The following is a 17088-nucleotide window of genomic DNA, read 5'->3' as shown; positions in this document are numbered from 1 at the left end:
TCCATCCGTCCATCCCTCCATCCACCCACCCACCCAACCACCCACCTAGCCGTCCATCCCTCTCTCCTTTATAAGAAGAGCCACGTCCAATAGCGCTCATGATACGTGAGGCCCTGTTCTATGTGCTGTATCTATATTGCTTCTCATAGCAAGCAATGAAATAGATATAGTTATCAGCATTTCCGTTTTAGGGAGTTGAGGCACAGAAAGGTTAAGTCATTTGCCCATCAATGCCCACTAAGTGGCAGAGCCAGGGTTCAAACCCAGACAGGTTGGCTCTAGGGTTACTATGTATATAGCTTCTTATCCATCCACTCCCGTCAGTTTATCCATCCACTCATCCCTCTATGCATTAGTCTACCCGTATGTTCATTAATGTATTCATTTACTCACCCATCCATTCATTCATGTATGTATTCGCTCATCCCTTTGTTCCTTTTTTATTTCTTCTCCTTTTCCATTTACCCAGGTCATTCATTGATTCACTGATTCATTGATTCACCCATTCATATGCCCCGGCCTGTGTTGGGCTGAGGAGGCAATGAGCCTCCCACACTGTGGATTAAACTAGGTCATTGGATAGGGAAGCCCTAGGCTGCCAGAAGGAAGGGGCCTGCCTCCCCTCGCTCGGCCTTGCACCTGAGCCGAGAGCTCATGCTTCCCTCCCTTGTCCCCACCCCACCCCCTCCCCTGCCTGTCCGCAGCATGAAAGCGACATCTCAGCTTATACCTACGAGAAGACATTGGTGATGGAGCAGCGTTCCCAGATTCTCAAACAGATGCATTTAACCAAGAACGAGCGGGAGCGGGAGGTGAGGCTTCCCTGGCTGGGCTCTCAGAGCATCAAGCTGCTGCCAGCTCTGTGTCTGCACAGGTCTGGGCTGGCACTCCTGGCCATTGGCACTGTCACCTTCACCGAGAGCATTACTCATCACCCTTATTCCTCCTGGCACCGAGCTCCCCGGCAGAGGGATTATATACCGCAACTGCACCTACCAGGCCTTCCAGCCAGGAGTCAGAGGGGCTGTGACGTGGATGACAAATATTCCCCTCTGTGTGTGACTTCTGGGGTCCAAGGGAGAACAGTGGATCCTAAATGTGTTTGGATGATAGATGAGGTGCCAGTGTAGGAGACAAGGGATCATGTGATAGCCCCTCAGAGGGTGGGTAGCAGATGGATATTTGTGGATATAGCTGGCAGTGGGAGTTGGAGGCGAACTTCCAAAGGTGTGGGGGTGGGTTCTCAGGGGGAATGATGCTGAGCCTCCTCTGGGCTATGGGAGTAAGAGCTCCGGGGAGGGGGTGTCATGGGGCCACGAGTCTTCTGGAGTTTGGATGAAAGTCCCACCCCAGGGAGTGGGGTCCTTGGGGAAAGGAGTGACGGTACCCTGGGGCTGGAGACAGAAAAACTCTCAGAGATGGGGGACAGGTTGCCTGGGGAATGGGTGGCAGATCCTGTAGGTGAGGGTGACAGACCATGCTTGATGGGTCTCCCAGGTGTGGATAATATATTTCTCAGATAGTGGTTGATGGGTACCCCTTTGGGCTGGGAAACAGAGACCCTCCAAGGATGTTATCCAGAGGTGACAGCAAAAATTGTAAGAAACGGCTTATGCACGAACCATTCAGAACTGACCCTGGCCCATAGTGCTAAGGTGGAGCCCTGCAGGGCCATGTGTTAACCCTTTGGTCGCTAGGTGGTGGGGAGGTGAGGGGTTCTAGAGAGGAGTTGGAGTGGCCAGGTCAGTGAGCAGTAGCTATGTGGTATGGAAGCATTGCAACGGGTACAGTTCCAGAAAGTGTGCATTCTGGCTGAACTTCAGCTCTGGTGATAGCTCTTTGCAGGGCATGGGTGGTGACTCCCAGCAGAGCTGGCACCAACCTTTGTCACTCCCTAGATCCAGAGTATCACAGATGAGTCTCGTGGCTCAATCCGGAGGAAGAATCCAGCCAACACTAGGCTCCGCCTCAACGTCCCAGAAGAGACGGCTGGTGACAGTGAGGAGAAACCAGAAGAGGAGGTGTGCAGCTGGGTGGTTTGGCCCCAGCCAGTGGGAGCAGAACCTTCAGCCTTTAAAGGAGTCACGTGCTGTCCCTTCATTCATTCCTCAGGTGCAGCTGATCCACGACCAGAGTGCTCCCAGCTGCCCCAGCAGCTCACCGTCCCCAGGGGAGGAGCCTGAGGGGGAGGGCGAGGCCGATCCTGAGAAGGTGCATCTCACCTGGACCAAGGACAAGTCGGTGGCAGAGAAGAATAAGGGCCCCAGTCCCGTCTCCTCTGAGGGCATCAAGGACTTCTTCAGCATGAAGCCGTATGGGCCTGGGGGCTAAGGGCTAGGGTCTGGGGTGAGCCTACAGGGTCTTTGCTCCCCAAGGCAGAGCGAATGAGCAGAATGGGGCCTGGGCCAGCAGGCAGAGCAAATGAGCAGAATGGGGCCTGGGCCAGCAGTCGGAAGACCCAGCCCAGACCTTGTCTTGGTCCCTCCCCCATCTGAGGACTCAGGGGTGGGGCCTGATTGCTGAGGGTCAGAACTCCCAGGTGCAGGCAGGGGAACGGTGAAGGCTGCAGGGGCTGGGAGAGCAGGACCATGCTGCATTTAGGGCGGATGATGGTGGCTCAAGGGCTTAGCGTCTCCTGCTTTTTCTGACCCCTCTCTTTTTCTTCCTCTCTTTGCTTCTCCTGTGTTTCCTGAAGGGAGTGGGAGAACTTGTAAGTGCTTCAGAATTTTTTATTCTCTCTCCTGGGTTGGCCCGGGTCCCTACTCTCCTCACTCTATCATGAATCTTCAATTCGTGCCCCTGACCTCTGGGGTCTCTGAATAACCCAGCTTGGAGAGGTCTGGGGTTTGTGGTCCCTGGTTTGCAAGGGTTGTGTCTCAGCAGCGCAGGGCGCCTGGATCCGACTCTTCCCTCTCCCAGGCTCACGCACCCTCCTCTCCTCCTTCCCCCAGGAACCAGTCCAACGTGCGGCGCATGCACACAGCCGTGCGGCTGAACGAGGTCATCGTGAAGAAATCCCGGGACGCCAAGCTTGTTTTGCTCAACATGCCTGGGCCTCCCCGCAACCGCAACGGTGACGAAAATTGTATCCTGTACTTACAATTGGGGGGAAGAGGGAGGTGGACGTCAGGGGACCTAGGTTCTAGCGCTGGGATGGAAGACCTGAGCCGGTCCTGCTTCAGGATCAGCACCTCGGACAGGGACGAGGGCCCAGCCTTTCCTGGTGGCTTAACGCGACCCACTTCCATCCCGAGGGAAGGGGACAGGTCTTTCTCCTTGACCGGCGCTCAGACATGGAGTTCCTTGAGGTCCTCACCGAGCACTTGGACCGGGTGATGCTGGTCCGCGGCGGCGGCCGCGAAGTCATCACCATCTACTCCTGAAAACCAGGACCTGCCACCCGGGCCCCAGAGCGCCCGGCCCGCGGCCCCGGAGCCCTCGCCGCGCCCCCCGCCGCTGTCACCGTTTACATTCAGACCCTGTGCCCACGCCCTGACCCCTTTCCCCGCTTCCTGAAGTCCGGAGGCCACGTCTGTCGGGGTTGACTCGGAGAGGACCTCCTTCCACGCGAAGACCAGAGCCCGGAGCGCCCCGTTGGCGCGCCGCTCTGTCGCCCCGGCTGCGCTGCCCTTTTTCTAAGCCGGGCCTCGCCCCGCCGGAGGAGACGCTGCAATAAGGGCGGGAGAGGCGCGGAGAGGAGCTGGGGCTCTGAGGGCCGCCAGGTGGCCCGCGCGGCCGGGTCCCCTCTTCTCACGCTCCGCGCCGTCGGTCCTGCGCTGCGCCCCTCCCGGCACTGGCACTGCACTGGCTCCAGGGGGCCGGGCGGGGCGGCCGCGCTCGGCCTTCGCCGCCGCCCCTCCTCGCCGAGCCTCGGGGCGCGGGCCGGCCGAGCCTGTACATAGTGTACAGGAGACATCGCGTGTATTTTTAACGTCCCCATATTTCTGTGACTAGAAGCGCAACGGACTTCTCTCGCTCCTGTCGAGCTCCTCCGCTGGGGGCGCCCGGGGCGGCGGAGGCCTCGGGAGGCTGGGTTTTCCTGGACGTCCATGAGTTTGAGAGCAAAAGTGCTTTAGGCCCAGGCGGGAATCGTGGTCCTGGTCCTTCGACACCCTCGCCCGGCTCTCGCCTCCTCGCCCTTTCCGCGCGCCCTTGGCTCCTACCCTTTCCTCTAGTTCTTTTCCGAGATGAGGTGAGACGAGTGTCCAGGTTTTTTTCCTGCATTCGCCTCCCAGAGGATGTGAGTTTCCACTGCGGCTGCAGAGAAGCGCGCAGCCTTTTCTCCTCCGCTCTTATGCAAGCTGGGGCCAGGATGGGGTACGGGGGTGCTCCTCAGGGGGAGAAAGGGAGAGAGGCCTCGCCTCACCCGTGCCTTCGCTGGGGGAGCAGGCGTCTCTCCTCAGTCGGCTTGTCGCCTGCTCCCCCATCCCATGGCTCCTCGCCAAAGACTGAAATCGGGGAGCTGGAGGGCGTCCCCTCCCCGGAGTTTTGTCCCTGGGACAAGTGAGGGAGGACGGGGGCGATTTTGGTGTAGGGGCCTTACTCACGGGGAGGCCCCAGCGCGGCCCCTGATGTTTCCTTCCCTGTCGCCATCCGGCAGCTGGCAGCTCCAGCCTCGGGGACCCAGCCACCTTCTTCGCATCCCAGGGCGGGCCTCACTGCTTAGCAGCGGCCTCTAGCTGCGTCTCCCAGGCACCTGGGCCTGGGAAAGGACTGGAGTCGCCATGTGCTTTGTTCTTAGAGCCTCTCTGCTCTCCTCCAACTAGGACCCAAGGCCTTTGGCTTCTCCAACTCCAGTCCTTGGCGCTTCTACTCCACCAGCCTGGTCAGGGGCGCCCTCTATCCCTAGAGAAGGCGCTTTGGCCAGGTTCCCTTCCCCCAGGGCACATGACTAAGGGGGACAGGCCCTGCATGCTCAGTCCAGCGTCCCCTGGGACTGGGTACAGCACCTCCAGCCCCAGGGCCCTGATCTTCCTACCTAGTTAGATATCCTGCCCACCTCCCAGAGCTAGGGCTACTGGGGACTTTTGATCTCACCACCCGCTTTCCTTTGAGCCGAAGGCAGAGAGCTGGAGCTGGTGCCATCTAGACTGGGTCAGGTGTGGTTGGAGGTAGGTCTGGATGTAGGTAGGCTATGGCCCCTCTGAGATTTGATCTATCCAGGCGGCTGGATAGACTCTTCCAGGTAGTAATCAGAAAGTTGGAGATATTAGGCACCAGCCCCTGCAGCCCCGCCCCCCTTCCAGACCTCTGAGAATCGCAGCTGGGTCTAGCCTTCTGTGGGCCTGAGCATTTGGGCTGAAGTGCTGGGCTGGGCAGAAGGGGGAGGGGGCTGTATCAACACCAGTTAGGGAACCAAAGTTGCACTATCTGGGCCCAGACTGTCAGGTTGGCAAGAGCAGTTTCCGTTGATGAAAACAAACATCCCACAACCACCACCCACGTTTTCTGTTACATGTGCAATATTTGTTATGAATGTTATCACGTCATTCGTCAAATTATCTTTATAATCATTGTAGCTAGATGTTTCATGTCCATCCAAGTGACTTTTTCTCTGAGTGCAATATTTCAATAGCCTTGTAGTGGTAACTAGTGTTGCTTTCGTTTTAGATATCTACGTGCAGGGCAATGCAATGAAATTGAAAACCCTTGTAAATAGGAGAGGTTGCAAACCAAATCAAGAGTATTTATTACTATTATTAGGCCTGCCTTTAATTTTCAGTGTGTTTCAGTATCCCGCATTCTGCCTCAGTACTGATCTTGTGTTTTTTTGTGCCAATATGAAAAGGAGAGGGTTGGTTCTTTCCTTTATTGTTGAATGCTCCCATTTAATGCTTTACAGCTTTTACTGTATTAATTTTTTAGATTCCCGTCTGCACAAAATGCAATAAAAATAATTTTATTATACCCTTCACAGTCTGAGGTGTGCTGTTTGGACATGCGGTGGCGATGAATTAGTAGGTCGGAGGAGGGATACTAAATGTGGCTTTCCAGGAGGACCCCAGACTCTTATCAGAAACACTGGCCTCCACTGACAGATGCAGGACAGGCTGATCCTCTAGGTCTGGTGGCCTCGTTAGTGGACTGAGTTCTGGGGCCCTGTCCTAGAGGGACAAAGGAACTGACTGACCGCAGGGCTAGTAGAGTGCTGCACTAATAGCATCTCCTGTGAGGTAGTGAGCACTGACTAGTCAGGAGGTACTGTCTGCATTGTACTTCCTAACCCACTGGGGGCCTTCTGTCAGCCACTTCACCATGCCCACCCCAAGTTTCCTGATGGGGCCGGTTATTAAATGCTACGACTCCTACAGCTTCTGTAATTCTGTATGATGCCAACTCCCTATACAATGGGCAGCATAGAGGGTGGCGACGGAGATAAAAGTCAAAACAGGAGTGCCCCACTCCAGTGGCCATCGGCCAGAAATGGCCTCCTCGTGGTTGTTTCCTTTCCTAGAATTAGAGGACAGCCTGCTGACACACTGGAAGTCGCCCACAAACAAGGACGTTTAACACAGCATATAACCAGCCAGCAGGCTTTTGCTCTGAACTGTTATTAAAGCTTCTAACTAGGTGAGCTGAGTAAGCGGAGAAGCTGGGGTTGAGAGGTTCTGAAGCCTGAGTGCTGGCTGAGTATGAGGGGGCCGGCCTCCCCGCAGACAGAAACCGGTCACCTTCCAACCCTGAGGGGGAATGCCCCGCAAAGAGGTCCTGCAGATAGTCACACCCAAAAAAGACGACACAGCTTTGACTTTTTCATTTTAATTAAAAAGTAATCATCTCATCTTATTAATAACACAAGAGTTCCAAAGAGGGAAAAAACACTATATAACACAAACAGTTCCGAACGTAAAATGCTGCCATTTGGGGACCTTGAGGTTTTGAAACCATTGTTTGCTCTGCCACTAGCAGGGACTCTGCTGAAGTCACTGCTCTCCCTCGTCCGTGCCAGGGGCCCCTTGAGACTGTGATCCACAGTGCTCTAACGAGCGCCATCCCTAGGGAGAAGGGAGATTCCTTGGGCTCCAAATGGCAGCAGCCAGAAGTCCTCCCTCTAAGAATTGTAAGTTATGAACAGCCACCTGTATCAAGAACATGTCCAGCTACCAAAGGTCTGACATCGAAATGGTCCCCACCTCCTGCTACTCAAAAAACAGAACAAGGGTCCAGATGAAAACAAGAGCCTGATTTCTGAGCCAAAAGCTCAAAACAATCACTGAAAAAAATGGGCGTTCACTGCCAGAGTCTAGAGTTGCCTGCTCGGATCCGACTCCATCAAAATGCTTCTGGGCAGGGAGAGACTGACAAATGTTAAGGGGGTAAAGAGTGGTTGGGGCCCAGAGTCAGCTTGTGTTCAACCGCTGGTGACTGGAGCTGTTCAGTCCATTGGAGATCCTCCAACGAAATGAAAGCAAAAATGAAAACAGAGAAAACCCAAAACCAACCACCCTGGGTCAGGCAGAAAAGTACCTGCTCTCACGTCTGCCAGTTGTGGGCACTCCTCACAACTCCAGAGTAGCTGATCTATGAATCCTCAAGTCGACCCCCCAGCATGGGGAGTGGGGCACGATGACACCAAGCCTACACAAGCCCAGTCGGCCGAGCAACCCTGGGCAGGAGGCGCAGGAGAAGCTCGAGCTCTGGCTGGCCTGTGCGAGGCTGGAAAACATTGGTAGGTTCAAAGTGAACAAAGGCAGTGGCTACTGACATGAAAATGCCAGTCCAAACTCAGCCAATCGGGGCTTGGCTGTCCCAAGCCCAATCCAGCTGACAGAGACCAGAGAAACCCATGAAATATAACCTGAGCCCAGACACCTATACTGCCATCCAACTGACCCCAAAGATATTTATTTTCTACAAAACACCCCCCCCAAAACAACAAAAAAAGATACACTCCCCAATGCAGTATAAACTCTGACTCTGGAAGGAAGAAGCAACACAGCCTTGGGCAGAAGAGAGAGCAGGTGGTAGAAACTTAGGACATTTCATGTGGACCGGGACAGGCGCAGAGAACACCCTCCAAATAACTCTAATTAGAACGCAATAGGTGGGAGGTGGCCGGGGACGAGGGGGTCGGGGGAGCTGAGAGACTGAGCCTCAGTAATGCCTCTGGTAAGATCCCATGGGCGCCTGGGGCCGCCCCACCTGTGCTGTGGTTTGGCTAACCAGGTGGGAGAGAGCAGGGCCACTCTGGATCAGGGTGTCCAGAGCCTTCTGTACACTTGGATTGTCAAAGTTGATACCCGTGGAAGACACAGGCCTCTGGCTGGCTATGTTGCTGGCAGGTGCCAGGCAGCTGGAAGGCTGGCCAAAGAGCCCTTGGGAAGGAGCCCCAGGCCTGGGGCCCATGTTCTGAGCAGATCCTGCCTGTCCCAAAATGTTTGGAGGCTGATTGCCAGAGGCCTGAGATCTTTGCTGAGGCTGGCTGTTCGCTGCTGTGGAAAAATTCTGGTTCTGGGTGTTTCCGGCAGCAACCGAGGGGGATGTAGAGCTGCTATTGGCCGCAACCGTGCCACTATTGAAGAGGCTGAGGATTTTGGCCTGAAGCTCTTGCTGGGAGGTGGGGGGTGCAGCTGGAGTGGGTGTAGCAGAGGGGAGCACTTGGCCGCTCTGGAGCGGTTGGGAGCTTGGCTGCGTCTTCAGCGAGGCACCCGAGGTCGCCCCGAGTGGTTGGCGGGAAATCGGGCCTGGAAGACAGAAGGAGGAGGTATCTGGTTGAAAGCACCCCCCAAGGGCAGGAGGCTTAGCAGCCCAGGGAAGAACAACAATCACTGATCACATTCAATCACACAATACAAAAACTGTAACAGCCATTTCCCAGAGGGGGCACTTCATCGTTTGGGCTGTCGCGTTCCCCAGAGAAGTAGTTAAAGAAAAAAAGGCATCTACCTTGGTCCCCAGGGAGCTGGCAAGACCAGCCCACCCACCACCACATGAACTACAGGGATCAGAATTCCGTACCCGTTATCATTCTATCGGCACGAAGGCCCACGGGCAAACCCAAGGGCTGGGCTCATTTCCCTCACCCACCCCTAAGAGCCGCCCCCCACCCCACAGAGCCTGGGGGATTAGAGAAATGCAGAGTCAGAACTTCACCTCGGCCCTGCCACGTAGCTCACCAGGCAGAGAGTCGGTGGTGCTCCTCATAAGCCGCTCCTTCCTCTCTCGCAGGTAGTTGATAATCTTGTCAGTCTCTTCGGCAGTGAGGTACCGGTTGTCTGCCAGCAGGTTGATGAGGCTTTGGATGGCCGGAGGGTGGCCTCTTCGCTCTCTTTCCTGTAGAATGGCTTCGTTGGCCATCTTGGCTGCCTGTCGGGCAATCTCCTCACGTTCCTTCTCCCGGCATTCATTCTTGTAGCGCTCGTAGTTTCTGGCCACCAGCACCATGGCGTCTGCCTGGGGCATGTTGCGGTGCTCTGCGGGAGGGAATGACATGAGTTGTTTTCTCCCACCACACATTTCAGTGCCCACCTGCTGGACTCTACCAAGCGTTTCGCAATCTCAAACCAGCAAGAAAACCATTTCAGTGCCAAAAAGCTTTAGGATGGAGGATGGGTAGGGAGGGGTAGGAGATGAACTTGGGAAGAAAGGTGAATGGGTTTCTTTGGTGGGGAACACACACCTTCGTACAGAGCTGGTTCTTTGAAGAATTTCTAGATCACAGACTTGTAGTAAAAACCAAAGAAACATGACAGTCTTGCACAGATTCCAAAAGACCACGTGGGGAATAACCGTGGGAGGTAGGCCACAGGGGGTCAAAAGGCCTCTGTGAAGGCTGGCTCTCCACTGTGCTTCTCAGGTAGAACTGGTCTGCTGAGTTTGCATCAGTTTAAAGGTCATGGATTAAGACCCAACTGTGACCCTAGATAAAACCTCCTCTCCTCAACATGACTTAGAGAGCGGTGAGAAGACGTCTCACATCTTTATACAAATGTGCTCACCTATCTTGAGGACTAGTCCTCAGAGACAAATGACCCACTGCAGAGCCTTATGCATTTTATGGTTACGGGTGTAACGGTCAGGCCGACAGAGACCCCGAGTGTGGTGGGAAAAGCGGAAAGTCTCTGCTGTAAGAACCATGAGCAGGGCATCAGTTTGCTGAGTCCCAACATTCTGGGTGCCAGGTACTAAAAACCACTTCAGGGAAGGCCTGCAGGGACCTACCCAGGCCTCTCGGAGGGCATGGCCTCTGCCCTCTCTCACGCTTCCCCTGCACACTTCCAGCACACTTCCCAATGGTACCCTAATTGCCTGCTGTATTGCCTGTCCCTCAATAGAAAGTGTGGTGAAAGCAAGGATTCCTTCGCACTCAGTGGAGTGTGCACCAGAGGTGAGCTGGAACCTCTCCCCGGTGAGAGCCGGCTGTGCATTCTCTTCCCAAAACGCTCCCTGAAGTGACTTCACGCTGATGGCTTGACATAGGACACGGTGAGAGTGTTTACACCATGGAAATCAGCAAACGCTATAAACCACACCGCCCCTTCTCCCCACTCAGAACTCGTTGTTAGACATTGGCCAGCACACCACTGTATACACCTAAGGGCTAAATATAATGTCTTATATGTAGTAGGTCCAGAACTATCCATTAAAATAATACCAGACGAATAAATGACTATGCAAATCTCCTCCAGTGCACTTATCAAGGGGCCCTACCGTGTGAGCTGAAATACGAGTCATTTGCCCGGAACCTGCTGCTTCTGAGTAAGGCATAACATAATGAATGGCCGCGTGACCACCTCTGGGATTCCCACCCACTTGGGCCTCCGTACCTTGTGGGGTTCCAAACATGATGTTGACTGTACAGGAGCGGTGAATCTGGTGTTGCTGGGTGATGACAATAGCGAAAGGAGACCCTCCCCTGCTAACGTCCTCCAAGGCTTGGGACAGTGACACCTCTGTGTTGAGGAAGATCAAGTCCACCACCATGCCGAGGTCTCGCACCTTCCGCCCCACAGATTCAGCATAATCTCTGTGGAAACACAGGATCCAGGTGAGCACTGACCAAGCCCCACCTGCACACTACTGCATCTCCGCTGTGAGCCCCCGGGGAGCTCAGATCCTAGCCCACTCAGTGTCTCCTCAGGCTCCAAGGATCTCCACCAGTTCCTTCTCTTCATACTGGCTCAGAAGGGGCGCCTATTACGTCGCCAGTGTGCAGTTTTTGGTGGCCGTGTCCTTCTCCTGATTCTCCAGTCCACTGGTCCTTCCTCAACACCATCCCCCTGCCTAAGATTGTGGCACCTGTCTGCCCCTGGGGGGGCTACATAACACAGAGGGCAAAGCATGGGCTTTAATGCTAGAAGGAAGGGTTTGGACTCCAGCCCTAACATTTACTTGCAAAGCTGTGAAGCTTTTAGTAGATCCCTTTATCTCTTACAAACCTGTTTCTTTACCAATAAAACAGGAATAATATGGCTCAGCTTATAATGTCATTTCCTTGACCTTCTCTCTCCAATCTAAATTAGATCCTTGATATATTCTCAAAGGACTCATCGCCAATACATTTATTTTTGTCATTTGCCCAACTAGGGTGTAAACTGCACAAGAGGAAGGGCTATGCGTTTACTTACCATTACAGCCCCAGTACCTAGCACCTGTCATACATACGAAAAATTTGCTGAATAAATACACATGTAACGTGATTGTGAAGATTAAAAATAAATTAAGTAAAGCACCTAACATGGAGTGCTCAGAAAATAATAGCTATTATCACGTGTCAAAAAACAAACAACGTGTCTACAGTTAAAGTAGCATGAACCGCTAAACGAGGCAGCCCAGAGCCTGTGAACGCTGCCCGTGGCGCGGTGTCTCAACGCCTATTTCCCTAGTCTCTGCCTTGAAATTAGCTCTTTAACCCCAAACTGCTAGAAATACATGAAGTTATTTACTAATCACCTGGGGAAAGGGAACATAGCTACAGCCAAGCCTGCAAGCTGCTACACTCCCTTCTGCTTCTCTGCTCTGTCTCCTGCAGGAAAGAGTGCAAAACAGAGGTGGAATAAAACGGTGCTGTGAACTCGAGTTCTGCAAGCCCACAGCACCTCCCACAGTAGGCTTGGTACTTAGCTGACAAATGCAGAGACATGTGCCTCCCAAAGTATTGGGGATTTGGGGTTGCTCAGTGGAGGGGGGCATCTACTGCTATTTTCCTGTTTCAATTTTCCTTTGGGAAGGCACTTCTCTCACTCAGTCCACGTGGTTCCACAGGGCTAATCCCACTTTTAGTTCTAAGCATGGGAAAGTGAGCCGGGACAATCCAAGATGAAACAATTCCAGGGCTTTAGGTGGAGGCACTGGGAAGGAGAAACTCTCTTCCCACTGGCTTTGCTCAGCCAAGAAGATACACCTCGGGCCAGTGCCATTCTACCTTTTCAAGTAGAAAGCCTGTCTGAGAATGAAGGCAACACAGAGATGACGACACGGTGTGACCCTGGATGTGGCCATGCCTGAACTTCCAAGCCAAGCAAAGGAAAAACTTCCCTTTAGGGCCTAAGCTAGTGTCCAACGGGGTTTCGGTCACCTAAAACTGAAAGCAGTCAGGCTCAGCTAGCACAGCAATGCCAGAATGCACAGAGCAAGTACAGTGGGTACAGCTGCCAAGAGGGAGCCTGAATTTCTCTTCTGACTCTTCTCCTTACTCAGGATAAATACCCAAAGGGTTCTTACTTAGTCTGCTTGTTGACCACAATCACAGAACAATCAACGGGCCTCTCAGCATCAAAGCGTCTCTGGATTTCTTCAAAATATTGACGATAAAGCTCTTCTCTACGCCGCTCTTCACGTTTCAAACGCTCTGCAAGATACCACCAGGGAAAACTGAAATATGAACTGTGCTTTCTATAAAAGTTAAGTCACAAACCTTATTCTAAATCCTGAACGACCTATAGGCAAAGGTCCTAACACACACACACACACACACACACACACACACACACTCTCTCTCTCTCTCTCTCTCTCTCTCTGAATTAATTCTCTAGACTACCTTCTAAAAATAACCAGTGTTATTATTTGTTACTATTACAAATTCACTGAAATGGAATGGCTGGATTAAAGGGCACGGTCATTCGAATGCGTCATCTAGTACATACTGCCACACTGCCCTCTAGAAAGGCTTAGAACTCATTTATTCCTCCACAGCGGTGGGTCATCGAGTGCTATTTCTCCACACCTTAGTCAACATTGGCTACTGCCATTTTTAAAAATTCCCACCAACTTGACAGGTAAAAGATGGTATTTCATTATTATTCCAATTTGCATTTTTTGGGACAACTATTGAAGACCCTTTACTGACAGGTGCTTATAAATTGCTTTTGAAAAAAAAATCAGGTAGTCAAGTTTTATTACAAATTAAAAATGAGGTTCTTAACTTGACCAGGTATGAAACAATTTAAAAATTTTTAAAGATGTGTTGAGAAAACTGGGCTTTTAAAAAACGTTTGTCTTTACCTAAAAATTGTAAATGCAGGTAAAAATTATAAATAAGACAAAAAATTCACACGCTGTAGAGATAGTGAAGATAGTTGTATCAGTTATTTGGTCAGTGGGCAAAAAGCAAGCACTTGATTTCTTTGGCTCCAATCTTTGGTTCATTTTATTGCCGGAATTTCGTATTTATTTCTTCTCGTTAGATGACTAAACCAGACGATGATACTAATTTGCATTTTAAAAATTATTTACCAGTTGAATGCTCTCTACATATTAATAGGTTATTTGTATTTCTTCTGTCTGTGAACTGCTTAACCAAGTCATTAGTCCCTTTTCAGTTAGTTATCAGTTTCTTCTTTCTTTTGTAAAGTGTTCTACTGGTAATAGGAATGAACTGTTTCTGCTACTTTACCTTTTGCACGAGACTGACTTTCTGGGCCTGGAGGGCCTCGTCCATCAAAGCTGTCTCTGTACCGATCAAAGTAAGAATCATCCTTCCTCCTGCAATAGTCGTCCACTCGCAGGTATCGATCATAAGAGCTCTCTCTCCTGTCAAGTGGAAGAAAGTTGCACAAAATTAAAACTCTCCTTCCTATCCTGCAAAAATCAGATACAGAGAATTCTTCAAGACCCAGTCCCCAGTGAGGAAGTAGGCACAGCAAGGCACAGGATTTTGGGATTAGACAAACGAGGTCTGAACAGGCATACCTTGAAAATACTGCGGGTTCAGATCTAGACCACCAATAAAGCAAGTACCGCAATAAAGTGAGTCATGATCTTTTTGCTGGTGGAGAGTCTTGCCTTCAATTTGTAAAAATCACAACATCTGTGAAGCGCCATAAAGCGAGATATGCCTGTATCTGGGACTGCTTATCAGCTCTGCGGCTGCGACTAAGTTAACCTGCCTTGCAAAATGACTGGGAGGAGATACGGAAAGCTCTCAGCAGAGGTCCTGGCATAAAGTAAACACAAAATAACTGGTAGCAATTATTGGTATCAATTTTGAGGAACCATTCCATGCTGCCCTTCCCCCGTCCCTGTGCTTTTTAAAAATTAGTTTAAAAATATATATAATTTTTCATTACCCTGAGCAGAACTCTGAACACAAACTCTATACTCATTAAGCAGGGACTCTTCATTCCCCATCCTCGCCCGCATCCTCTAATCTACTTTCAGTCTCTGTGAATTTGCATTTCTAGATATTTTATGTAAGTGGAACTATACAATATTTGTCTTCTGTGTCTGTCTGGCTTCTTTCACTTGGCATAATGTTTTCAAGGTCCATCCATGTTGTAGGTGTCAGAATCACCTTCCGTTTTATGGCTGAATAATATTCTGCTGTATGGATGTATCAGTTTTTATCCATTCAATCTACTGATGGACATTTAAGTTGTGTCTACCTTTAGGCTAGTGGAACAGTGCTGTCAGGCACATTCACATACAAGTACCTGTCTGCGTCCCTCTTTTCTTTTGGGTATACTCAGGAGTGGAACTGATGGCTCACAGTAATTCTACTGTGTTTAACTTTTTGAGGAGTTGCCAAAATGTTTTCCATAGTGGCCACACTATTTTACATTCCTACCAGTTCTCTACACGTCACCAACATTTGCTATTTTCTGTTCTCTTAAAAAAAAAAAAAATGAGTTGTAGCCATACCTAGTAGGTATGAAGTGATATCTCGTTGTGGTTTTGATTTGCATTGCACTGATGATTAAAGATGTCCAGCCTCTTTTCCCGTGTTTACTGGTCATTTGTGTACCTGCCCTGTGCCTTTGCACTGCGAAAACAACTGGTACTCCATCTTTTTTCCATTTGTACAATGCTGCCTTTCATAGGCCACCGGGAGAGACCCAGATTCATTTGTTGAGCATAATGCATCAAACACATTCAGTAAATACTTATTAAACAGTGTATCTACCACTTGATAGATACTGGAAACAGAAGGCTGATAAAGTCACTGCCCTTCAGAGTTTTCCATTAGTTCAGCAGAACACACACAAAATACAAGCAGGAGGCCGTATCTGTACCTGTACATGGGATCTCGGGAGTCTCGCATCTCTCTGTATCTGTCGTACATGGGGTCCCGGTGATCTCGAAAATCCCTAGCGTCTCTTAGATCACGGAAGTCTCTAAGATCCCTCATGTCCCGAGCGTCGCGCATGCTTCTGCTGTCTCTGTGATCACGAACATCTCTGCTGTCTCTGTGGTCCCGCAGGTCTCGGGGATCTCGCATGTCTCTGCTGTCCCGGGCATCCCGGCCATTTCTGCCATCCCTGGGCTCTCTCCTTGGACTTCCTCGAATTGGGGATCGGTCACGTCTTGTATCTCGACTGTCTCCAAAGCCATACGGATCTCTGTGGGAGGTAGCAAGAAGAGGCTAAGACAAAGAAATGTAAGGTAGTTAACCCTTCAGCTCTTTATTGGAGGAAGCCCCCTCCCTCCAAGCGTTTTTTTCCTCTAAAACCTGGCAGCCAAACAGTGAGAACATGACTAAAATTTTAAGGACAGTCACCCATCTGGTCAGCAAATAAAGATTAGAAAGTTCTAGACTCTCAAAAGATTAGGACAACGGAAGAATGCATGACCCGCAGCCAAAGGTTTTGCCTGGGGTCATAGTATTTATCAGGCTTCAGGGAAGTAGTAATTCAGTATTCCTTACGCATGCCAAACGATCTCGATCTCAACAGGTTTCAAAGTGAAAGCATCTTTCCCCTCGAACCTATTTCTCCCACCAGACTTATTTGAAAGAGATTTTACAAGGGGGAAAAAGCTGAGGGGACAAGTTAAGGGGGCAAGACGACTCGGGAAGAAAAAAAAAGAGCAAACGGCATAATCTCACACAAAGTAATGGTGATCAAAGGAGTTGTCCTTCAAGTGCAGAAAACTTCACTTAAAATATCTAGCAGGATAATCAAATTAAGAGAAAATGGAAAAGTACAACACACACAGAAAAGTATAAAGAACACTCAGTTTCCGTCTTCACAACATAGTTACCGAGTCTCTCAGTCTGAGGTTTATGTAGAACCTGGGTCCTTTTTGCCATGGTTTGTTTTGCTAAACAGTGCAGTCCAGATATATGTTGACTCAGGCCTGCTGACTCAGTTCTCTGCACGAGACATTCTCCTCCACTGGAAACGCAACCTCAACATATCCAACACCAAACTCATTCAAGCCACTAGTCGGATTCCTGACTTTTTCACTGCTGCCAAAAATCATCTTCCCAGTTACCAAGGTTTACGTTCTGGAAAGTTAACTTTGAGTCTTCCTTCCCTGTCCCCATTAAATCACTTGAATCCTATTCCTTTTTCCCGTATTGGATTGGTTCAATCCAAACCCTATTTCTATGCTGGCACCAAGTTTCCAAAAAACAAAACCAAACAAAAACCAACCTTTCAGATTTCAAGAAATTCAGCACCTAAACACCACATTAACCACCTAAGTTCCCACCTGTTCCCAATTGCAGCTCGACTATCACACTTCTGGGTGCCCCTCCCTAACAAATCTGGCCCTATTTCCAACTATCACCGCTCCTCCATTTCCTGATTCAAATTCCTGCGTTCTACTTAAGCTGTTCTTATGACTCAACACGACATAACTACCTCAATGTTTCTGTGCATATGGTTTTTTGACCTGGAATATTTTTCCTGCACCAATCCAGGTATCACC

The 17088-nt window shown here is 50.6% G+C and overlaps 2 protein-coding genes across 7 annotated transcripts in view; one reads left to right on the top strand and one right to left on the bottom strand.

Moving 5' to 3' along the window:
* The window catches only part of SLC12A5 (solute carrier family 12 member 5), a 37161-nt gene extending 31247 nt beyond the window's left edge, over nt 1–5914 (top strand). The window contains exons 21-26 of one of the 2 annotated variants that reach the window (XM_033094580.1): nt 705–812; nt 1899–2021; nt 2113–2312; nt 2696–2710; nt 2952–3085; nt 3292–5914. In XM_033094580.1, the coding sequence (XP_032950471.1) occupies nt 705–812; nt 1899–2021; nt 2113–2312; nt 2696–2710; nt 2952–3085; nt 3292–3383 (672 nt within the window). In that variant the 3' untranslated portion in view covers nt 3384–5914. The remainder of the gene's footprint in view (nt 1–704; nt 813–1898; nt 2022–2112; nt 2313–2695; nt 2711–2951; nt 3086–3291) is intronic. The other variant, XM_033094581.1, reaches the window with a different exon arrangement.
* An 813-nt stretch (nt 5915–6727) lies between these two features.
* NCOA5 (nuclear receptor coactivator 5) overlaps nt 6728–17088 on the bottom strand; it is a 28585-nt gene continuing 18224 nt past the window's right edge. For 2 of the 5 annotated variants that reach the window (XM_033094839.1, XM_033094840.1), the window contains 6 exons: nt 15450–15776; nt 13835–13971; nt 12664–12790; nt 10767–10966; nt 9094–9413; nt 6728–8684 (listed from right to left, as the gene is read on the bottom strand). In XM_033094839.1, the coding sequence (XP_032950730.1) occupies nt 8637–8684; nt 9094–9413; nt 10767–10966; nt 12664–12790; nt 13835–13971; nt 15450–15776 (1159 nt within the window). In that variant the 3' untranslated portion in view covers nt 6728–8636. Of the gene's footprint in view, nt 8685–9093; nt 9414–10766; nt 10967–12663; nt 12791–13834; nt 13972–15449; nt 15777–17088 lie in introns of those variants that run through there. The other 3 variants (XM_033094837.1, XM_033094838.1, XM_033094841.1) reach the window with 2 other exon arrangements.

The sequence above is a fragment of the Rhinolophus ferrumequinum genome, chromosome 23 (genome assembly GCF_004115265.2).
Source record: "Rhinolophus ferrumequinum isolate MPI-CBG mRhiFer1 chromosome 23, mRhiFer1_v1.p, whole genome shotgun sequence".
Classification (NCBI taxonomy): domain Eukaryota; kingdom Metazoa; phylum Chordata; class Mammalia; order Chiroptera; family Rhinolophidae; genus Rhinolophus; species Rhinolophus ferrumequinum.
This window is presented reverse-complemented; position numbering and strand designations above follow the sequence as displayed.